Raw genomic sequence first — 24,808 nt, 5'->3', positions numbered from 1 at the left:
GGAAAGCATTAAATTGTAAACCTAATTAAAAGAGAGAAAAAGTACACATCTTAGAAGCAAAGATCCAGTAAGGTTACAAGCTGTAGCAAAGCTGCTTTGCTACAGCATTGATCCCAAGAGTCCTGGCTGCATTGGTATTTTTGTATGATGTGTGGCTTTTTATTTCTAATGAATGCATTTTTTTTTAACTTTTCCATAGTGTTCAGTGAAAAACTGCCGGACAGCTTTTCATGTCACCTGTGCATTTGACCGCGGCTTGGAGATGAAGACCATCCTGGCGGAGAATGATGAAGTCAAGTTCAAGTCCTACTGCCCCAAGCACAGCTCCACCAAGAAACCAGAGGATGAAAACTTCAGTGAAAGCACCAGCCAGGAGAATGAGAATGGGATACTGGACAGCTCTCCTCCTACCCGCCTGGAACCCTTTCACAGCATTGAGACAAACCAGGAGGAGGCCCACAGGGTCAGCGTCCGCAAGCAGAAGCTCCAGCAGCTAGAGGATGAATTCTACACATTTGTTGACTTCTTGGAAGTGGCCACGGTCCTGCGGTTGCCCGAGGAGTCTGTGGAGTTTATGTACCAGTACTGGAAGCTCAAGAGAAAAGCAAATTTCAACAAGCCCTTGATAACCCCAAAGAAAGATGAAGAGGATAATCTGGCCAAGCGGGAGCAGGATGTTCTGTTCAGGAGGCTACAGCTCTTCACACATCTCCGGCAGGACCTGGAAAGGGTAAGTCACTGCAGTGCCTACACTTACAAGGAGGACGGTGTTAAGTTCCTAACCTAATGAATATGTTCACTGGTAATAAATATCCTTAGTCTTTACCATCACATAGGACCTTTAAACTTTGTCCCAAGCCAGGGTTACATTGTCAGGCTACCAGGACTCTGTGGACTGCATTGAAATTTAATAGAGCAGAACAGGTCACCCACAGAAATAACAGGTCCTGGCATTCAGTATGCATCCTGATGTTTCTGGACAGTTATATTGCTGGTTGCACTGTTTATTGATGACACTGGTGGCTTTTGGGCAGCATTATATTTTCAAAATTGGAAGCCATTAACTCTTTTCATGTGTCATGTCTTTCAGACAAACTTTTGCTGTATCTTTGACTTGAGGCTGCTTGTTTTTTCTATTGACAGTCTTTGCAGTCTGACATTAGCTGTTCACTGGGGTATGTTTGGTATTCAAACACATGGTATTCTACAGAACTGGGTTTTGACTACTAAAATTTAAGGGCATTGATTCAGTATTTTATCCTTAATACATCTAGCCTAACAAGGACTTGAATTCAGTGTTTTTCTCCTGGATTAGTCAGTAGAGAGATTTATAGATTTTAAAGCTGGGATGGATCACCTAGCCTGGCCTCTTGTTATAATACAGGCCACATAACCTGACAAAATAGTTTTTGAATCATGTCTATTGACTTGTGGTTGAACTAGAGTGTCTTATAGAAAGATACTCAGGCTTGATTTAAACATGGGAGTAGCCACCACATCCCTTCATAAATGCTTCCAAAGACTAATTACTCTTACTGGAAAACATTTGTACCTAATTTTAACTCCTGTCTTCTTTCTAGCTTTAACTGTCAGCCAGTGGCTCTTGCTGTATTTTCTTTCCACAAAATTAAAGTTGTGTGCAGCATCAGAAATCTTAAATTTATATAAGTACTTACAGACCATGTGCAAGTCTCCTAACCTTCTCTTTGTTGAGCTTAGTAAGTTGAGGTCCTTGAAACTCCCTCTGAGTTCTCTAGACATCAGGTTTTTCTTATGTCTTGTTACTGCACCTTCTCCAGTTTCTCAACAGCTTTTTTAAACATGTGGACCTCAAAACAGGGCACGTTATACAAGCGGGTGGTCTAGAAGATGATGTACATGGAGGTAATAGCACTATATTGCTACTTTGAGGTGATACTTCCATTGTTTATACCTCTAAGGCTGTAAACGGACCCTCCTGAAAAGCTTTTTGTGCCGGGTTCCTATATATGTTCGTATCCATTATCTCGCTTCAAAAAGCTGTGAAGTGTGCTGGATAAAATGATAACACTTTTCTGGGACATTTTGTGTCTGTAAGTTAATTGCAGCTCTTTAACTTAATTGCCGTTCATTCCATGGACAAGCTTTGGGCTCTCTCAGGCCACCTCCTGGCAGAGAAACAGCAATACAGCTTGGAAGGGCTGTGTATGTAAAGGGCTGTGGCACTCAACTGTTTTGAGCTGCATCAAAATCTTGACGCAATTAAGACTGCCTCAGATGAGCTGTCTGTTTACAGCCTAAATTTAATATTAGTTTTCTATCTTCAGCATCACAGTATTAGTTCATATTCAGCTCATTATCCAGAAGGACCACAAGTTGTTTTTTTTGTTTGTTTTTTGTTTTTTTTAGAGTCACTGTTTTCCAGGAAATAGTCAACCTTCCTAGTTCTGTGATCTACATCCTTGATTTAGTTGTATTAAAATTTATACTTATGCCAAGCTTGCCAAGGGAAGACAGATCTTTATAGATGACTTGCTGGTGCTTGAATCTTTCTGCTATCTGCTATGTGAGTGAATAAAATGCTATGACCTGTGTTATACAGGAGAGCAGACCAGATTTTCTATAATGTCCGTTTTCTTAAAAGCTACAGGCCTAAGAAAATGATTATACTTATTTTCTAATAGATTACTTATAAAAGTTCTGATTGGCATTGGATGATGATTTGTTCCTGTGAGTCCTTACTCAAAACAACCATATGTATTGATAATTTTCGGTTAACAATTGTATTTGGAGATCAGTCAGTTAGCCAGTTTCAGTTCATTATGGGCCATATACATCTGTTACAATATTGATATTTTTAGAAAGGTATGTTGTGTTATACTGAGTCTAAAGCCACAGAGAAATCTAAGTGTGCTACCTCAACACAGCTGTCTTTATCAGTTAAACTTGTCATCTCAAAAAGAATACATTTGAATGTACAGAAAGAGGACATGCTGGACAGTGTGTCTGGGATGTCAGCTGTGATGCTAACTTTTCATGTGGTCCAAATCAATAAGAATAAAATAAAGAGAAACAAAGAACAAATTCTGTGAAGTTAGAAATGTGTTTTTCTGTAAATCAATCAGTCAATCAATCAAGCAATACAGAGGCTGATGAACAATAAATAATTTGGTTACAATTTTAATCCCTGCAGCATCCCCAGTAGGGATGATCTGCTTGCAAATATGGTGGTGCTTGGAAATGTGGGAGGAAGAAATCATAAACATAGAATTAATTATCCTAAGGAAAGGCCTGAGCCTAGCAGAGAATGGACAGTAGACTTTAAAAGTTCAGATTCCAGTTGACTTGGAAAAATAATAGGTAAACTCCCACAGATAGACAATGGAAAAGGAGGGCTGGCTGTTCCATTGAGACAGAAATTGGAGCCTTACCAACAAGTCACTTTAACACAACGGAAAGATAGAAAGAACTGTAAAAGGCCAGTGTGTAAGCCAGAAAGCCAAAGAGATGTATACAAGAAATGGAAGGTAGGGTTTGCTCTTAGTAGGAATATAAGGGATTAACATAAATATGTAGGAGCAAAATCGAGAAAGCAAAGATAAAAAATGTTAGACGTCAAAGACCAGGTTCTACAGATATTTAGAAAGCTAAATCAGAGACACTGAGTGCTTTGAGCTTGCTGCCCAGTGGAAAAGGTGAGTCATTAATGAAAGAAGGTAGAACTGCTCAATGACTATTTTGCATCAGTCTTCACTACTGACATCTGCAAATGTTAATAAAAATATGGAAGGGGAAGGGCTGGAAATCATAAAGATAGTGGCCTTCAGAGAACTTTTGACAACTTTGAATGAATTTAAGTCAACAAACCCAAGGCGAATTGTAGAACTAATTGAAGAAATCTTGCCAATGTTTGCAAAAGCTTAGATGAGAGGCAAAGTTGAGTAGACTGGGGAAAGGCTAATACTGTGTCCATTTTTAAAAGGAAAGAAAAGGAGGACCCAAGGATTTGGAGACTAGTTAGCCTGATGTGAATATCTGATAAATTCCTAGAGACAGTTTACAGTACAACCTCATTATAACGAACCCTGTTCATGACAAATCTGTGCCTTAAAAAATCCCAACAGCAGAAAACATTTTTAAAGTAGTATTATGCAGGAAATTAACTAACCTTGTTATAGGAGACATTGTTTTCTAATGAGCTTTTCTCCCAGTCGCATGGAATTTCATACAAAACGGTCAGTTTGTAAAATCTTGGAAGAGGAAGAGGTGATCACAAGAAGTTAGCCTGGATTTGTTACGAACAAATCATACCAAACCAGTGAGTAACACTGAATGAGTGGAATGAGTTTTAACAGAATATACCTTTATTTCAGTAGAGTTTATTACACAGTTACACAACATTTTCTTGAGTGGAGGAATGCGAGCTAGATAGGATTGCCAGTATGCGTGGACGCACAACTGCATGAATAACTGCAAACAGAATACCTGTCAATATATCAGACAGGTTTGGATAGGCAGGAGGCCTTGAGTGAGGTTTCACAGGGTTCTGTTCTTGTTAATACTTCAGACATGCTTTTACTAATCATTTGGATGCAACAGTGGGTGGTATGCCTGTCAGATTAGCAGGTAACACAGAATTGGAAGGAGTTGCCAACTCTTTTGCGAGCAGGGTTAAGAGTCAAAGAACCTTGATACATTGTGGAACAGAACTGTGGGGAGCAAAATGCAGTTCAACAAAGACCAGTTTAAAAAGTTGCCCATTGGAATGTAAAACAAATAGAGAATAAGGGAAAGTAAAACTGCCGGGAAAGATCTGAGGGTTATGGTGTATCAAAAGCTCAATCTGCGTGAGCAATGTGATAATGTCACAGAAAAAAGTAAATATGGTTTTGGGTGCATAACAGCTAATGTAGGTAAGAGATGGGACTTGACAGTGCTACTTCATTCAGTGTGGGTTGGATTTTATCTGAAATAATTGTGTCCAGTTTTGGGCATAATAAGATGGATGTAGAGAAACTGGAGAGAATCTAGAAGCCAGCGGCGAAGTTATATAAAGAAAGGTTGAAAGATTCAGGTGTGTTTAGTTTGGAGAGAAGGGGAGACATGAAGGCTGTCTGAAATAAGATGGATTTTTTTTGCCATAGAGGGCAGGACATGAACTACCAAAGCAAATTTAAATTTACAGCAGAGCAGATTTAGATAAATTCTCAGGAAAATCTTTCTGACTAAAAACCGAATGGTAGGGGAACAAGCTGCTTTGGGCATTTCTGGAATCTTCTTTGGAGGTTTTTAAGAAGAGCTGCATAGGTATCATCTGCCTGGAATAGTTTGGGAAGAGGGAACCTGTGTATCTGTGCAGGGGTTTGGACTTAGATGACTCCTGAAGGTCCCTTCCAAATCTGTGATGAATCATATTTATATTTGTGCTACATCTGTCATGGGGTAGCATACACAAATCTAATGCATTTACTATTGACCCATGTGGAAGACTCATGAAAGACAACATATAGTACCTTAGTTCTCCAAATTTTGGTCCTGCAAGCCATAAAGCATCATTTGCAAGTTTATTTTAATAATTGAGTAGAGGAGTTTGGAGGGAAGGTCCTCAACAAACCCTCACTTTTCACTTTATTTGTACCCCACAACATCAAGGACCTAATGTTGATGTCCTTCCTCTATGCAGGCATGTTTCAGTGCTTCCCTGAACATTAGGGAGGTCACTTGAGCGACACAATGCCTCTACAGCTTGCTGGCTCAGGGAACAAGGAGCAAATTGGTTCCTGCATTCTGATCCTTCAGGCCAGCTTGGAGCAATTTATAGTTGGGTTTTTCTGAGAATTTCCAGTCTCTCTCGCTTTTTGTATATATTATGTGAGTATTTATAGCTACGCTATTACCTTATTGTGGGCTTTTCACAGTCCTGCCAAGTTTTTGACAAATTACTCTACCAGTGATTGGGTCTACGGATTCATGTCTGAAGCTTCCAAGTACCTTTGTGACAGCTAGGCTTTACCCAAGTTTATTAACACTGTGAATCTAAAAAGTTTGATTAAAAATAGTTAGAATGTTAACAATCTTGTGTTTACAATAAATCCCTGTGCATGCACAGGTTGGTTCTCTTTAACTTTTTTTAATGGGATTTTACTAATTATTATTTCTTTTTACTTGCAACTCATGTGAATAACATAACAATTTAGCTTTTATAAAACTCAATGATAGCATGATTTTGTGTTTTCTAGGTTCGTAATCTGACTTACATGGTGACCCGAAGGGAAAAGATTAAAAGGTCTGTTTGCAAAGTGCAAGAACAGATATTCAATTTCTACGCAAAGCTTGTGGAGCATGAAAGAGTTTCAGGTATGTTTCACTGTTACATCTTAGCACAGAATAATGAGCACAGTCATCAAATGATTTAATCAGAATATAATGCCTAATCTGAAGTGCAGTGAGAAATGGTTTATTTGTCTTACATTCTTATGCAGTCCCCTTTGTATCAGGAGACTGGAGGCAAAGATAATTCAAACCAGGAGAAGAACCCAAGATCCATTATATTGTAAAGCAGGGGTGTTAAATATTTGGCTCATGGGCCAGATTGCCTGTGGAGCTGCTCCACCTTGCCTTTGGGCTACTGGCAGGCTAGAATATGTAGGGGTGGCATTGGCAGAGGCGAGACTGCTGCTGAATCCCAGACCCCATTGGACATGACTGTTGGTGGCAGGGAGGTGAGCAAGGGCTGTGCCAACACACTCCTGCTTGCCTTGTGGCTTCTTACACCACAAATGCTACATATTCTAGCCTGCCAGTAGCCCAAAGGCAAGGTGGAGCAGCTCCACAGGCAATCTGGCCCATGAGCCAAATATTTAACACCCCTGCTTTACAATATAATGGATCTTGGGTTCTTCTCCTGGTTTGAATTATCTTTGCCTCCAGTCTCCTGATGCCTTGTGGCTTCTTACACCACAAATGCTGTGACAAGCAGCTGCTTGACCTGCAGCTCTTTCCTCTGCTGCCTCAGTTGCTAGCCCCACTGCAGCTGCCACTTGTCCTGCTGTTGCTATAGTTGCAGTTTGCCCTGTGGATACAGCTTATAAGGAGTCCTAGGGTCCTGTTCCAGCCCAGGGCATGGGTGAGTTTGATGCCCCTGTTCTAAAACTTCAAATGTAAATTCAGGTGGCAACACTCTTAAAGACGGTCACATTAGAATTGCTGTAGACACAGATAACGAAGTGGGCCTGGACTAATCAGCTATGAGGGATGGTATGGCTCTAAGCAAAGAATGGGATGAAAAATTGTTCCTCCTTACCTTACTTCCTAATTCTTTGAAATTGGTATGATGAATATGTTTTCCATGCTTAATGGTAGGGACTATTACTCATTATATCAGTATAGTGCCCAAACACAGTGAAGTCCAAACGAGTTTGGTAGATGCCTTGGCACTACAAATACTTATTACTAATAACAGCTGTTTGGCCTTGGCCCATGATGTAGTGCACAGGTGTCATTATATCCTACACTGGTATAGGCGCATCTGTCAAAAAAAGGTCAAGGACTCAGTTGACAAGGAGAATCTCTTCTTTGGATCTACAAGTGTCAAGTGTGAAGCTCATTGGTTTAGGAGTATTTAAAAACGATGTACTATTGCTGTTAATGCTGAAATCCATGATCTTCTCTGAAACCATATGACTAAATCAGCATTTCCTGACTGGTGTGCCATGGCACACTTGTGTGCTGTCAGGCACGTCCAGGTGTGCCGCTGGTTTTGGAATGGAGCCACCCCCCTGCTTGCTGCTGCTGAGAACACAGACAGATGGGGAGTGTGGCTCTAGCCAGGCAGGGAGGCGTGGCTGCAGCCCAAAATGCCATCTGACTGGTTGTGCGCCACCCCTCCCCGTCAGTGTCCGGCTGGCTGTGCAGCACCCCACCCCTCCACCCACCCGGTCGGTGTCTGGCTGGTTGCGTGGCACCACCTCTCTTCCCCCCACCCCCCACTCTGCATCCGCTATACCGCAGTGCTTTTTTATTTAGGTAAGTGTGCGGTGGGGTGAAAATGGTTGAGAAAAGTTGGACTAAATCATTGTAACCCAGGGACTTAATTTTATCTAGTTTTTTATTTAGTCCCTTCAACATTGCTTTCTTCATCATCAGACCCATTGTTTCCCTGCACAGGCAGTTTATTCTGATGTGTTTATGTTGGTCTTTTTTACAACAGGGGAGAGAAAACATTAAAAAAAACACAAAGAAAATATGCTGCCAAAACAGCAAATAAAGTCAGTATGGACACAGCCATGGATGTAATACTTCATATGCTTTAAATTCCTATTTCTTTAAATTGAGTAGATTTCAAGTGGATGAGGTCCCTTTAAAGAAGTTAAGAAGAAAATGAGCTATGTGTTCAAAAAAACTCACCACAGTTCTTAAACAGATTTTCATTTAATTTTATTTGTTGTTTACCCTTTAGTGATTATGGATTATTTCCCAAATTCTTTGGCTTAGATTGCAAAAGTAAAATTCTAGCTCCGTGCATATCATGTTTTGTTAGTGTAACAACGTTCTGTATGGATTTGTATTCATATTTTTTATAACTTGACATTTTATATCTGTAGTAAGAGGAAAATTGCATTCCAGTACCCTGCACTAGCTTGTCAGAAACCTTTTCTCTTCCCTGTTAAACTCTTTGTAAAATATCATTAGAAGGGACTTGGGAGTTGGACCTAAGGATGCTGCTGTGAGTTGCCAAGGGAAAGGCAAGTTCCCGTTACTTCTAATGTAGTTCATAGGTATAGCCTGGAACTGAATTAGTCTGTAAGCCACAGAGTGGTCTGAAGTGGCATGAAGAAAAGTGCCACAAAGTGATTTTTAAAAATCACAGCTATTCCTATTCACTTATGCCTCACTGACCATTGTCCCTTCTCATGCCAGAAAAAAAATTGCATTGAAAAGGTGAATTCTATTATTGTTAAAGGAGTTAGGCATTAGTCAGATGAAGAGATTGTACTGTCATAATCAATTGGGACAATAAAACATAAATTCTTGTTAGTTTTTTTCCCCATCTAGGTTTTTTCCTAAGGAATTTAATATCTTAGTTCAACAGAGACCAACCTTTTTGGCAGGCATGCCACAGATTAACCTGGCACCTCCCCCAGTGCCAGTACCATCCCTTCCCCTGCCCAAAAGCTACTCTGCTTTCTGCTCCCTGCCATATGCTGCTGTGCTGCCTGTCTCCTCCCTGATCTGCTGTGTGCCACACATAGAGGCTCCCCACGTCACTTGTGGCACCTGTGCTGCAGGTTGACCCCACCCCTGTCTTAGTTCATGTGTTTGTGGATAGTGTGGAAATTGCAACCGACTAGAATTAGAACGATAGAAGATAGAAGGATTACTGAAGCTTGATTGGTATACTTACTGTATGTTGAACAAAAATACTGAATATACCATGCCACATTGTGTAGATTTTGGAACCAAATTCTGGTCAGACTGCAGAATAAGTCTCAGGAAGGGTAAAAGTCAAGAGGATATAAAGGATGTCAAACTCAAAGTTTATCAGAGAGTAATAACTTGTTTTGGTTAAATTGAAATAATTTTTGTGTCATTTTAGGTGTGCCTTCCTCCTCCTCCCGAGTGGAAAACATGGTTTTGTTCAACAGTCCACCTTTGGGTCCCGATGCTCCCAAGATAGAAGATTTGAAATGGCACTCTGCTTTCTTCAGGAAGCGAATGGGCACTTCTCTGAGTCAGTCATTGAAAAAGTCACGTAAGAGAGACCGAATAAGGAATAGCTCTGGGAGTGACAGCAAATCCCTGCTCAAGCACCCCAGCCAAAGGGAAGGTGTTTCCAATCCAGGTAGCTTTTTAAATTTTGAAAAGACCTTTACAGAAGCACGAATTGTATCAGCACAACAGAAAAATGGGATAGTTATGCCAGACCACAGGAAAAGAAGAGACAATCGTTCCCATTGCGAGGTACTAAAGGAGGAACTGAAGGAAAAGCCTTCGAAACACAACCACAAGCCGCTGAGACTCACGGAACTGTCTCAGAGACAGACAGAAAACAAACGGTCTGTGAACCACGCCAGTGGTAGGTCTGCACCCGGCCCGCGGAGGGATATAGTGCCTAAATGCAATGGATCCCTCATCAAAATAAACTATAACCAGACTGTAGTTAAAGTGCCTACTACGCCCACGAGCCCGGTGAAAAACTGGGGCGGATTCCGAATTCCAAAGAAGGGGGAGAGACAACAGCAGGGAGAGATCCAGGAGGAGACCTGCCGCCAGAACTCTAACTATCCGTACTTGGGCATGGGCAGAGTTTCGCCTAAGGACAGGGCGAAAACCAAACTAAAGACGGACAGCGAGAATGATGGGTATGTCCCCGATGCTGAAATGAGTGACTCAGAAACTGAAGTGGCTGAGAAAAAGTGCAGACAGCAAAGACTTAGTCCAAACAGCACTATCAGCAGGAGGACAGACATTATTAGGAGAAGCATCCTGGCTTCCTGACTGGACAGTAAGAAACATTGTCAGCATCATGGTCAGTAGAGTCACTGCCTGCAAGCCAACTCCACATTATTTATTGGTGTGAGGACGAAGGGGGAATTCTTAGAGATGACTGCAGACTGACGATTTGATAACCTGTTATTCCTGAGCTGTATACATTTGTTTACATGCACTTAAAACTGGTCTTGTCTCCTTCTCCACATCCATTTCTGTGAGAAATTTGAACCTTATTTGTAATTTTCTTGAGGAAGCAGAGAAAACGACGTCACTACTAAAATAGAGCCTGTGATGAAACACTAAAAGATTTCACTAAACACTTTGGAAGGGGGTAGTTTCCATCTGTCCCTATTTAGCTGAACAGCACTGATAAGATTTTGTTTCTCTTCCCTGCCTCCCAAAAAAGCACAAGCTTTTAATTTAACTAGTGTGTCCTAAATCATATATGGTTATTTAACCATCCTGCACTGCTAAACCCATTACAAATAGTCACTTTTCTTGGACTGTGATAAGTCTTTAAATCCTATTTGTTTGCAGAATGTTTTTGTTGTATTGGGTGTATATGGCAGCTCTGAGCCTTCCAAAACTCCAGTGAGTTCATATGTAAGTACACGCAGCAAGTAGTCAGTTTTAACCATGAGTACTGGAGAAGAACGAAGGGACAGTTGAGAGCTGTAGCTGCCTGCTGATGCAACGTAACAGTATGAGAAAACTCAGATTGAGCCTGGAGAAAACTTCCAAGCTTTTCTGACAGGGTGTAGTTTCTCTTTCAGTTCTGATTTCATCTTGAAAGTAGTTTATCCGGTTCTGAGAAGAGGGACAGGTTTATGGCCTCATGTACCTTGTGGAACGATCCACAAAGCAGCTTTAGCGTTAATCACGTGTCCTGAAATGATGACAATTCAAGTGGGAATGATAATTTTAAGGCACTAGTCAGCAGGATTTCCCAAAGAACCAATTATGCACTAATGGTTTGTATTGGGAAATCCAGGCTTCTGACACTAAAGGTTACTTTAAAAATGGACATAGGAATATATATTTTTAAATATAATAAAATGAAAAGGCAATACATTTGTGATTAGCTCTTTACATTCAACCAAGAAAATAAAATAATTTCATTCTATTCTGGATTAGATTTGATGGAAGAGGGAGCTCACGTTCTGATTATGTACCTTTTTTTAAAAGAATAGTTGCAAATGGCAATAACTAGTGAGTAAGCTATCAGCAATAATAACATTAACAGTTCTTGAAGAGACTGTTTTGTTCTTGCACTGAGTAGAGTGCATATGTATTATAACAATGGTTAGTTATAGGAGCCTGTGATTTTTGGAATTCCATATAGATGCAAGTCAGGCATGAACAAGATAAAAGAAAGTTTTTAAGCAGCAGCAATGTGTTACAGAAATATGGGCATATGGAAGAACACCCATTTTCCTCCCAACCTATTGCTATCAGTATTCCTTTACATAATGCATTTTAGTGTTCACCTCTTTCCACTTAGGTGGGGAAGAATTTTGATATTTTAAATAAAGAAATATTAGAACTCTGCCATTAAGTTCAAGTCTTCCAGAAGATTCGACACAAAAAGGATTGATGTCCTGTCTTGCTATGCAAGTATCAAATAATTAAACACATCAACAGAATTTATCCCTATTACCCCTTTTACTTTTTAAAGCTAAAGTAAGTCTTAACTTTTTGACAATAGGATAGTCCTGGGAAGGGGAGATGTTGGTATGGTGGAGAGGTGTATTTTGTTAAAACTTGCTGCTTCTGAGAAACCAGATTATTCTCTTCATTTTGGGTGGATTAACTCACCGTTGCATATATCAGATAGGTAACAGTGAACCTAAGTCACACACGTATTCAATCTCGGGGTGAGTAAAAATCATAAGAGTTTATTTGATTAAAAAGCATAGCCTTTTTCCTGGTCATAAGGAAAAGAGGGAAGTTGATTTCCACCGTTGATTTCACTTTCAAGTATAGCACCATTTCCAGATGAGGGCTAAGTTAGTTACTGTAAAGAGCTTGTGATGTAGGGAATTGTTTGTCAAGCCATAGAAAGAATAAAGTAAATTTGATTCTAAGTAAACATTTAACCTCACACCATTTTGAAAGAGGTACCCAATTCATTTGCACTATTTTGAATGCTACCATTGTGCAGAAAAAAAAAATGCCTTATCTGTTTTGCTCCCCACACATTTAGGTTAATAAGCTTTCTAATGTTCCAAGATATGCTGAACCAAAAACAAAACAAAACAAAACAAAAAAAGCGCTTTTTCCCATCCCCCTAATTGCAAAATGCTATAAGGTAAGATAATTGCTGTATGAACAGAAGTATAAGTTTCATGCCATGCTTAGTGCTCAGCAGGAAAGGAGTCATAAGTACAGCAGTGACAACTCAGACCCATCCCTTGTGTTTTATTGGTATGGAACATTTGCTAATATTTTTTTTAAGCTTTACCTTTCCTTGTGCAGATTGACCAAGAAATCTGTTTGATAATAATTGGTGTTTTACGTCAAAATGTAGGCTAGTTAAACTTTTGTAAAGTTGCCTGGAATGCCATTTGTTAGGTTATAAACACAAATCTAAATGAAGGGTTATACGTGTCATGTGTACAAATATTAATTATTTTAAAAATTTGAAAAAAAATGTCATTACATTTGTAAAACCTTGTACAGAGGATTTTTCACTATGTGCCTAGCTTTGGTGTCCATTCAGCTAAAATAAAAAGGTGCATGAAGAGAAACAGATAGAATCAGAAATTAAAAAGTATATGTAGAGATGACTATTTTATATTACATGGCCCAATCCTGTATTTATTTTCCCCCTTTTTTGAAGTATTTATAAAAACCTAGTTGAAGACAGCTGTATTTTTTGTTAAAATATTTAGTAGAATTGTGCCTTTTTGTCTGTATGTGAATAAATGCTGTACATTTTGCAATACACTTGCAGCGTTTTGAAATCTGCACTTACCTATTCTGGTTTGGTCGTCATTATCATATCTGAACGTCTTTCAAGATTAAAAGTAATGAGTGTCCTGATCTTCCAAGTGATATTCCCGTGGTTAGCTTCATGCACCCCATGGCTCCTGAAGGTGGTTAATTTGAGGTAATCCTGTGGTTAGCTTCAGGTAATCCCATTTGCTTCATTCTGATGACTTGCGTGCTTTAAAAGTGCATTTGCAGAATTGGGGCTTTTGGGACCAGCAGCTACCAAGTTGGACTCACTGGTTTATTATGTTCACTAAAACGTTTAGTACGCACAAATACTGTGTAGTGTCTATGAATTGTTTCTATGTAGTGTACATGTCCATCATGGCAGAACTATAATATTACCTCAGTGCTTGCCCAATGTTTCTTTTCACTCAGAACATTAATAGCAGTCCAACAACTCACAGGCAGCTGATAAGGACACAGGATCAAGATGCAAGATCATTCTTAGATTGGTTCTGCAGTACCAGCACTAATGAAATATTTGAGTCCTTCAGGTAAGAGACTGTGATTCACTTATTGGTTTGCAGTTACTTAAACGAATATTTTCATTGAAATCAAGGGAAACACTCATGAGCATCTGCTCAGCAGCAGAGACTGTGCTGTACTGTAAGCAGCTGTGACTGGTAGACAAATACAGTTGTTTTTAGTCAGAACTATCAAAAGTGCACTTTGAACTCTAAGGCCTGGATCCTCTACCATTTAATAGACATTGTAATGCAATCCTATTGCTTCAGTCCTTGACAGCTGTTTAAAGCTAAAGGTGGGTGCATGGTCCTTCTTGCTACTTATTGCAACTTACCTATAGGGCTAAAATGAAAGGGTGTCACATAAGGAAATTCATTAACAGTTTGCCATGGACCTAAGTAGGGTCACACTTAGAAACAGATTCCTCATAATATATGGGATAAAATATGGCTCTGAATCAATGGTTCTTAACTTTATTAGACTCTTCATTAAGACTCAGAGTACCCCTCGTTAGATCTGAGGCACCCTCAGAAAAGGCTGGCTTTTAGCTTCTCTTGTTTTTTGACTATGGGAAAAGAGTAGAGCAATTTTTCTGTTGCAGAGACCACAGAAACACCACAACAGGTCAGAGTATCTTTGAAACCATGGATTTCTATTTGAAATGTCTGGGTTTAATCTAGTGAACCATGTATAGGTATTTCCACAGCTAACAATGCTAATATTTTATGGCACCCTCAACGTCACAGCACCCCAAGGTGCCTCAGTTGAGAATCATTGCTCTAAATTTTTATCCTCTTATTACACATGTGCAGGGCAAGTATAAGTCTTCACAGAAATTTGATTAAAAAGTTTTGAATGAAGCCTGTAGAAGGCAGTAATAACGTAGTGATAAATGTAAATTAAGGAGAGGGCCTATATTTTTATAATCTATAGCATCTATGGAAGCTGCTGTATTTGAAATGGCATGTATCTGTGGACCTCTCAGTGGTGGATTCATTAGTGGTCTTTGTTGTGCATCCAATTTACCCTTTCTAAATGGTCTGTTCCCAATATTCTGCACAGGCCACTGCTTCTGGTGTTTGTATTGCCAAATCTTGTGGGGTGCATTGTGGAGCTACAGGGCATTTCAGGTGATGATCCATGGTTTGCTTCTGACAAAAACGTTGGTTGGTTGTGTAGAGGCCCCATGATTTCATGAGAAAGTTGCCAAGACTCGCTTTGAATTCATTCAGGCTCTGCCAAGTATGCCATTTGTAATTGGAACTAAATGCTAACTCCTCACTGGGGGTAATTCCTTGCCAGCTGCATTTAGTAGCTTTGTCACCTAATTTCTCCCATTCATTTTGCCAGAGGGTAGTTCTGACTGATTCTGGTGATGTGGTCAATGGTATGGTAGAGGACAAAAAAAGGCTATTTCTCAATGAGAAATGACAGTGCATTGGTTGATATCCATATAGTAGATGGCAGTTATCTGATTCTTGTACTTGCTGCTCAACGTCACCTGCTACTTTCCTCCTGAGATACAGTGTATAGGCAGGGAACAGGGGTGGGTTTTAGGCAGCCTGTTATAATTCTGCATGCATCATTTGAGTTGGTGTTGATATATTTACTGTGACTTACCATCCTGAAGTCATGCAGGCATATTCAGCCACACTGAAACAAAAGTGCTAAGGCAGTAGTGTGTAGGGTGGATGGATGTGCTCCCTACTTGGAATCTGCAAGCTTACACATAATATTGTTTCATGTGGATTGGCTTTGGTATTTAATATGTGCTTTTTGTAACCAAGTGTACAGTCCAATGTTACCCCTTAGTAAACCAAGTGTTTCTGAAGTTCCACACCGGCCCCCCCCAGGTGACATTCAAGTGTTGTTCCATATCCAGGTTTCATATCAGATGAAAAGCACAGATTTGAGTTTTGCTAGGGTTGGGTTTGAGATTAATTGTTTAGGTAGTAATCTATTCATTAGTTCACCAATCTAATCCAACAGCAGGCTGAGACAGTGGCATCATGCTGTGTGTAGAAACATTCTTCTGCTTCTCCAGTGGGGAAGACAGTGGCTATTGTCCATTGTTCAAAGCCTCATGGCAACACAATACCTGTGTCAGGGACATATGCACAGCAGCTAGGTGAACCATGTAATCTCTGTGGTGAAAAATGATTTACCAACTTGCAGTTGCTATAAAAAAAATTCCAAGGCCAAATATGAAGAAAATCCATCTCCTAATACTATACCAGCATGCATATTGATATAAATTATTTATTATTATTAAATTAATATGAAGTCTGCAATATTAATAGACTAAGCTCCTCAGCAAAGACAGCTGTTTGCTTTACATAACAGCAATTATGGTGGGTACTTAACATTGTGCCTCCTTAACTCTACTTGCCTGTGTGTATGCATTGTAATAATCTTTCAGTTTAGAGCATATTAAACTATTGCAGATGATAAAGTTCCAGGAAAAAATGTTTTTTAATCTATATTTGGCAAAATAGTTTATATTCACATATAGTGAAATCCAGTTTATTAGTCAGTGGGATAACTCATCACTGTGGTGTTGTTAGTCATGCACCAAGTATCTGCCAGGGTCCTATTGGTTTACATGCAGAATGCTTTGGCTAATTCATCATCTATTAAGTATAATTCGTTATTTCCAAATATACATGCATGCTATATCACAATGGAATTCACCTCCTGATAAGTAGCTATGTGTAAAGCACATGCACGTGCCATGGTGGGTGCAGATGCACCTCCTGCACTTAAGGTTTGTGACTTCAGGCCCTAGCCAGTACCATGCCCTTTCCCTCTCAGGTTCTATGCTGGAGGCATAAAGGTTGGAGCATACCTCCAACTTCTCACTCGTCTTTCAGTAACACAATCCCAGGATGTTTGGGGGCTCGGAGGAAGAGAGATGGAGGGCAGGATGCATCATGCACATGGACAACAGGTCTGGAAGAATTCCGATTAAGTAAATAACTTTTTTTTCCAAGTGATTTGTCCATACGTACATTTTACTGCGGGTGTCTCAAATCAGCATCCAGTCTAAATAGATGCTGAAGCTTGGAATCAAAAGGAAATAGTTGACTGCAGGATCACTTTCCAAAATGTAGAGTCTAATCTGGAAGCTTCAGGAGCAGCACAGGTTTTGTGAATGTGTAAACAGAGCTCCAGGTAGAAGTCCTACAGATACCTGGAATGGAGAAATTCTAGAGAGGGACAAAGTTATGGCCTGAGGTCTGGTGTTCACTTTTTAGTCCCAGCATACCTTGATGCAGTCAGAGATCCAGTTATTCTCTGACACTGCTGCATTCTTTGATTTCTCTGCAATGGCAACAAATTGGTCTGGGGAAGATCTGAAGTTTGATTCTTGTTAAGCATAAATAGAAACTTATTGAAATCAGGTGTTTTCTGTGAAAAATAGCAGGCTCTGCTGCAGGAAAAAAACAACTTACTGACAAGCTGAGAAAAGGGCAGGAAGCCCTGCAGTCTTGAAGCATTGGATGGGGGGAAAGGGAGAAAAGGAGCAAATCAGGCTGAGCCTGTGATGTAGGGTCAGTACAGGTGCCAGTCAGGGAAGCAAGAGGATTTTGGCACCGTCTTTTAAGCAGCCAGAGGCGTGCTGCTGCAGCATGCTGTGACCTGAGGAAGATTGATCATGGATGAACAAAATCCTCCAAGAGGGCCAAATATGTTTCGGCTCTGGACTGTGCAAGCCAGTATCCTGCAGAGATCTTATATACAGATGGAGGCAGACTGTTCTCCTGACAAAAACATTGGTCCTGCGAAGTGACTTTGGATGTACTGAGGAACACCAAGTATAGGTCAATCTGGGCTCATAGTAGAGGTGATATCTTTTATTAGACCAACAAGATTTTTGCAAAAAAAAAAAAAAAAAATCTTTAATTGCAAGCTTTCGGGCACAAACGCCCTTCATCAGGCATTGGAGAAAAGATTGTAGAAGTTCTGGAAGAAACGAAAGCTCATATTTCATAGGATTATTTCATATTTTTTCGTATTTCATAGGATTTTTTGTGAAAATCTTGTTGGTCTAATAAAAGATATCACCTCTACCATGAGCCCAGATTGCTTTTTCCTCTAGACCAATACAGCTACAACCTGGATACCTGACACATGGAAGATATCAAATTTTAGCCAATTTTTAAAAATGAAATCCTCATATTTTCTCGAGGAAGCAACTATGATAACCTGAAACCTGAGATCCTGCTCCTGCCTTTGTTCAAGCTAATTTGCATCATTACAGAGCCTCACAAGAGAGGCGAGAGACTCCTTAATAGCTAAGACCTGCCTGCCCAGAGGAATTTTCCAGCTATTGACTTCTCTGTGAATTCCTATGAAATACGAACTTTCATTTCTACCCAGGAGAACTTCTACAATCTTTTCTCCAATGCCTGATTAAGGGTGTTTGTGCCCAAAAGCTTGCAATTAAAGATTTTTTTTTTTGCAAAAATCTTGTTGGTCTAATAAAAGATAATACCTCTACCATGATCCCAGATTGCTTTTTCCTTTAGATCAATATGGCTACAACCTGGATAGTTGACACCAGTATAGATTGACACTTAGAGTCCGAGGTGCACCTGAAGTGAAAGACTGCTGCAGAGGTTCAAGGTCAGAGCAAGAAACAAGTGACTGTCTCCTTGCTCTTTAAAAGGACCACAGAAAGCAGCTTGGCAAGGCAAGAGGTGGCATTTGATTTTCCCTCATGGAGGCTTTTGTGGTGGCAAACATCTGGCTAGAGAAACTTGATCACCCAAAGTTAAGGGACTACTTGAACCAAAACATGCCACATGCTGGCAGTTTTTCGTGTGCAAACAAGCTTTGGCAAGACTATCTCCCTGCAGTGATTACTTCACGTGTACAGTCCACAATGTTTGCATTGACTGTGTATGAATCCTTCTCCATTGTGGCTGATGAAGCCACTGCCCCTCAGAATAACTATGTGCTACACTACGGGTTTTCAATCTTTTTTGGTTGGGGTACCCCTGGCAGCCGGTCGAGAAGCAGGGAGTCCCCTGGCAGCTGATTGAGGGGGGGAGGGGGTGGTCCCCTGGTAGCTGGTCGATGAGGGGGGTCCCTGAGCGGGGAGAGGGAGGATCTCCCAGCATGGCATGTGGCAGCAAACCTGGAAGTGCTGCTGGTAAAACCGGAAGTGCCAGTGGCTTTTCTGCTCCACTGCCGTGTACCCCCGGGGCCTTTCAAAATACCCCCAGGGGTATGTGTACCCCCAGTTGAAAACACTTGTGCTACACATTTTATTTGTATTGAGGAGCTGGACAGACTGGAACCTGCCTGTTTTTCAAACAGAGCTGGTCTACCTCACACCTGTCCATTATTCTTCCGTGGCTCAGGCTGTAGTGAAAGCAACTAACTATGGCTTAGAATTTAACAAGATTCTGTCTAACAATGTACATGTGCAAGGCTTTTTCTAATGTGCTCCACAGAATGCTGCCCAATGTATTTCAATGCCCATTCTGTCTTTAGTAAGTGACAGGTGGTGCATGCAATGTGGATATCCTGGTGTCCTTCAAAAAAGCCTTCAAGCACTGTCCAGTTTGTAAGGTTTGATGCAGGGAGTCTGCTGCCGGTCAAAGTGGGGAGTCATACGCGACTGTCACTGCCACCAGAGCCTGTGCTCACAAGGTGGAATTCATGGTTCAGTATGGTCTGCTACCAAGCTGAGCATATGCAGTACTAGCAGCAGTTCATGAGTGAGGAGCTGGAAATCACACCCAGCACACAGTGCATGCTCAAGTTTCACTATCTCCTGATACAGGGAGACATTCAAGTTCAAGTGAAGTTTGTGGGGGAAAATGCTACCTGGTTCATGGAGATTCTAATATGGTTTGAAGGCCGGTAGACTGCGATCCAACATGCATACAACAAGCTGATGGACTTGATAAGCAGTCAAAGATACGGCATCACAAGAACTGTCAAGCTGTCATCACCAGGGATCCAGGTTTTCCATTTCCCAAGGAAAAACAGAAACCTGCAGATTTCCTGGTTTTGCAAAGAGCTCTGTAGGCTGGCAGAGTTCCAGCCTGCAAGAGCTAATTGCAAAAAGGGTAAGAAACCCCCAACCATGACTGGAGGGGGAGGGAGCAGACATAAAGGCAGGGCTTGAGGCTCTTAGTTACCCAAGGCGTGGCTCAGGCTCCCTTTCTTTCCTCAAGCCTGTAAGGTAAGTGGGGCTTGCAGGGGGCTGGGCGGTGCAGGTCAAGGCTGGGGGGAAGCTGGCTAGGGGCTGAGCTGGCTGGAAGAGAAGCTGGTTGTGGGAAGCTGGCTGGAGGCTGAAGGGGAGTGGGGAGGTGTTAGGGAAAGACATGGCGCGCCTGCCCGTCTGGCGGCATGTGGACTGTGAGTGGCGCGGTATTGGCCTGAATGGGGTCTGTGCCTCCATGTGCAGCTTCCCTGAAGGGCCAATAGCACGCTGCTCTGGGTTCTATGCTGCTGGCAGCCAGGCAGGCACTCCTGCGGGAAGCTGGCTGGGGGAGTGGGGAGGTGTTGGGGAAAGTTGCACATCAAGTGCCCGCCTGGCTGGCAGCGTGTGGACCTGAAGCGGCATGCTTTTGGCCTGAGTGGTCTCCGTGCTTTCCTGTGTGGCTTCCCTGAAGGGCCAGTACTGCACTGCTCTGGGTCCATGTGCTGCTGGGTGAGCTCTGGGTACTCCGTGTCTCTCCCCAACACCTCCCCACTTCCCCACAGCCAGCTTCCCGCAGGAGTGCCTGCCTGGCTGCCAGAGCATGAACCCAGAGCAGCGTGCTATTGGCCCTTTAGCGAAGCTGCACATGGAGGCACAGAGCCCACTTGGGCCGATACAGTGGCACTCATGGTCCATGTGCCGCCGGGCGGGTGGGCACTCCTCAATCCCTCAGCTCCCAGCCAACTTCCTGCAGGAGTGCCCACCCAGCTGATGGTGCGTGGACCTACAGTGGTGCGCTGTTGGCCCTTCAGGAAGCTGCACACGTGCACCCACCCTGTCCCTGCCCAGATCTGGGGGGTGTGGGTCCCCTTTGCCCCCCAGAAATGTGCGCTGCCATTGGGAGCTGCCCTTGTCCTTGCCCACTGGCAGGCAGCAGTGGGGGCCGTGCTCCTGCTGCTGCAGCAGCTGCTGCCTGCTGTGGAACTGGGTCCCTGGCCCCATAGCCCCAGCAGCTGGGGGCCCCCTCTGGCAGGGCTGGGGGGCAGGGGCTATGGGTGGGGGGCAGAGAGGACAAGCAGGGCTGCGGGGGGGGGAGCGAGAGGCACCAGTTGGGCTGGGGGGATGTTGTGTGGGGAGTGAAGGGCATGAGCAGGGCAGGGGGATGTGGGAGAGTGGCGTGGGGGTGCTGTGGGGGGCCTTTAATTTTAATCACGGATTTTGGGGCTTTTAAATCAGAGAATTTGTGATTTTTTTTTATCAGGGAAAACCAGGATCCCTGATCATCATGAAAACCAGCAGAGAAGGGACCTGTTCTAGGCACTAGATGTGAAACTGAACCATATTACAGGTATGACCCAACACTGCCACCATGGTTCAGACAACCAGCTGCCTCCTTCCTTAGTGCTGTTCATATTTTGGACTGCAACCAGGTGCCTGTTCTGAGTTGTGACCCTCAGCTACTGAAATCAGTCCCTGGATGGCAGAAAGAGTATAAGATTATGTGAACTTTGTCAAAGAGTGCCAGGTGCCTGTACCTGCGTTTTGGGACTCTTTGACTGGTTTCTACATTTATATGTGCTCTGACAAAATGCTGCCTTACCATTCCCATGAACTCAGTGGACGTTGAGCATGTCATCTCAGTGTATGGACAAGTGTGCACCCCACAGAGACAGAAAATGTCAGCAGCAGCTGCCGATGGATGCTTCATGCTAGCGTTTAAGCTAGCATGAATTGCCTGTCTGTCTCAAGGTTAGCATTCAGCAAACTCCTTTTGACAGTGTCATTTAATAAGGTGGTATTAATAACATGCTATTAGTTTCAATTCATGTTGTGTATAGATTCAATTTCATAAGACATTTCAGTTTAGAGTTTAATTAAATGCTTATATTTTTTAATAATGTTTGCATTAATGACTTCCATGGGCTTAGTCAGGGTAATGAAGTTGCCATTTCGGATCATCTGTCAGTCTGCAGGGAGGGATGGGTCTAGCGGGGTCTGTTGGCCAATCAGAGACTTGTGAAAATGGCAGCCAGCCCTGCTATCTGCCTGCCTCCTCGATTTGGGTAGGTGCCTGGGTATAAAGTAAGACCTCCATGTATCCAAAATACGAAATGACGCCTCTGATTCTGCCCTCTCCCCAGTCTTGGCGAAGGCTGTCTTGGTTTCCATTCACAGAACTGGGGAATCTTACCTAGGTGGTTCTAATAAAGCTGTCAACATTGTTCCAGTTTTTTTCTGATGCGTATTAGTGTGAGAAGAGCTCTTCTCTAGAACTATAAAAGAAAGTGCCTGAGCTACCAAAGTCTGCATCAGCAATCATGCTAAAGAAAGGTGGATCTGCTACTTTCATTGAAACTCTGACAACCTTGGGCACAGAGGATGTCCTCAAGGCAACCTTGTCCAGTTCAAACACAGTACATGGAGGATCTACCATCAAGACTTGGACACTTCCTATTTTTCTTTCAAACATTATGGTTGCAGACATCAAGGCCATCTTCATAGACGGGTGAGGAAGACAGCAAGTTGCCACAAGTTTGAAAGAGTGGACTTATCAGGGCTGTAAGGACTATGCTGAAGGACTGGATCTCTTGCTGAAAGGATTAGTCAGACCCGTAAAAAATTCCAGTGTGAAGTTCCAGTGGGAAAAGACTAATGGTTCTCTATAGGAAGATGATGTCTGAGATGCTTATGAATTATGTGTGTAACAGGAGGGCATCCTAGAGGTCGCCATGCTCTCCCCTAATGCCCCCTGTACTTTGCCAAGTTAGCCTAAAGCACCCTCAAGTCTTGCCCACCACATCTTTGATGTTAATGTATAACAGGGAGGCTGCCTTTCCATCCGCTTGGGCACAGTTATCCTGTTGTACACTGGCTCATTCTGTAATGAGTGTTTCTGTACACCCCAGCCTCATGGGCTATATGCATGGCTCCAACCATCCCTTTACCACACCCCAAGCCTCGCAGATGTAATTGATGTTGTTCGGTCTCGCGCTGCCTCCTCTCTGGGGCTGGGGTTCCTACGCTGTCGTGGGTCCCCTATGGGGCCTCCTCCAATCCCTAATAGCCTCACCCAAACCTTCAGCTAAACAGCAAACAAAACACCAACCCCTGGGCTATAACATAAGTTCATGCCGCTTGGCTAAAACATCGTTCAAGCCACCCCAAGGGTGTTCCATCCCTCACCAGGATCAAGCTGCTCGTGCAGTCAGGCCTCTTCCCTGTACTTGCTCTGGGAGAGCTCCTTCCCCTTTGGCTGCCAGCAGAGAACTGCCCACCTGGCCTCAGCCCTGGAGTTTATATGGGAGCCAGGCCCTGCCCCTTCCAGTTAGCTGACCGCTAACAGATGTTGGTTACTGGCTCCCTCCAGTTGCTCTAGCAACTTGCACCTGGGCTCCTTCCTCACTGCTCCAAAAGTAGTAGGCACCTTAGTGCCCTGCTACAATATGTAAATCATTATACCATTATACTTCAGCTTCCTACATTAAACAGAAACTGCTTAGAGTTAGTGGCTGTATGCTACACCATCCTGAAAACCTAATTCAACAAGATAGGCATTATATTTCTAATGGAGCATTTTCTGCTGTTGGTTAGTATATCCCTGATTTGAATAAGCTGAATATGAGTGTGTGTGTATGGGGGGGGCGAGAACTAGTACATCAATGACCTGGCAGATGAAGAGGTCAAAAGTTGTCCTAAATAATGGACTCCTTGACATAGTATTTGTGATTCAGGGAGATGCCTGTTCAGCTGTCTTGGAAAATGTTTATGTGGATGGTAGATATAGATCTGATGATAGATGCATCCGTTCCAGGATCTTATTGCCTCTGCGTGTATGAGTCTGTATTTGTTTCCCTCTCTTTTCAGTATATTTACACCTCAATTATTTCCTAATTTAAGGTATTTTACAAATTGTAATGCATCGACCATATAGTGCTTCAGGCAAAGTGTAAAAATGCACCTCTCCAATTCATTAGGACACCTAGCCCCTATTCTGCTATATAGATGTCACCTTCAAAAGGCCTTTTTAATGTATACCAACTTCCATGCCAGTGAGAGATGTGTAGCAGTACTAAGCCCTCCTTCAGGCTGGTTTTACCGGCTATCATCTGTAGTAATTATAAATAATTTACTACACAATTTTTAATGTACTAAAACCAAAATGAGAGAGACTAATTCTTCCTTGCTAAATGCATCATTCCTTTGACTTTTGGGACTATTTTTGCAGCATAGTCATATTTATTGTTGACTGTTCCAAAAACTCAGCAATATGAGAAAACACTAGGTCTTTTTCCTATCTGAAGATGAGTTGTAGGAAATCAAGCGATTAAACTGCAGAATCCTGAAGTGAAAACGCTGAGGAGACACTATAAGATTAAGAGATCAGATGCTATACAAACTGCTTGTTTAGTAACAACCAGTTCTGTGAAAAGAACTAGTGCTCATATTCTTTGGTCTAAATGGGATTGACAAGATTGGGCTCAGTAAAGGGCGACTGGCTTTTAAATTCAGTTTCTTTTGGTTCTCTATTCAACTAATTTTGCAGGAAACCTCTGTCTTCTCCAATTATTTGTGAGCAGAAGTTTAATGAGACTTGTATGGTGAATAGGATGGAATCTGAGGTTTGAGAATACTTAGAAATGTTTAAGATGCTTAGAAATTACCTGTCAGTACAACATACAATTCTTCTCTGAAGTCTAGAGTTGGCGGTAACAGGAGACCTTC

The 24,808-nt window shown here is 42.1% G+C and overlaps 1 protein-coding gene across 2 annotated transcripts in view; it reads left to right on the top strand.

The window, feature by feature from the left end:
* Positions 1-13,412, top strand: part of JADE1 (jade family PHD finger 1) — a 59,738-nt gene extending 46,326 nt beyond the window's left edge. For both annotated transcript variants that reach the window (XM_090036556.1, XM_090036557.1), the window contains exons 9-11: positions 200-730; positions 6,219-6,336; positions 9,575-13,412. In XM_090036556.1, coding sequence (XP_089892682.1) covers positions 200-730; positions 6,219-6,336; positions 9,575-10,476 — 1,551 coding nt within the window. In that variant the 3' untranslated portion in view covers positions 10,477-13,412. The remainder of the gene's footprint in view (positions 1-199; positions 731-6,218; positions 6,337-9,574) is intronic.
* The last annotated feature ends 11,396 nt before the right edge of the window (positions 13,413-24,808 follow it).

Source organism: Crocodylus siamensis, chromosome 2 (assembly GCF_052110815.1).
Source record: "Crocodylus siamensis isolate JL-2025a chromosome 2, ASM5211081v1, whole genome shotgun sequence".
Classification (NCBI taxonomy): Eukaryota; Metazoa; Chordata; order Crocodylia; family Crocodylidae; genus Crocodylus; species Crocodylus siamensis.
This window is presented reverse-complemented; position numbering and strand designations above follow the sequence as displayed.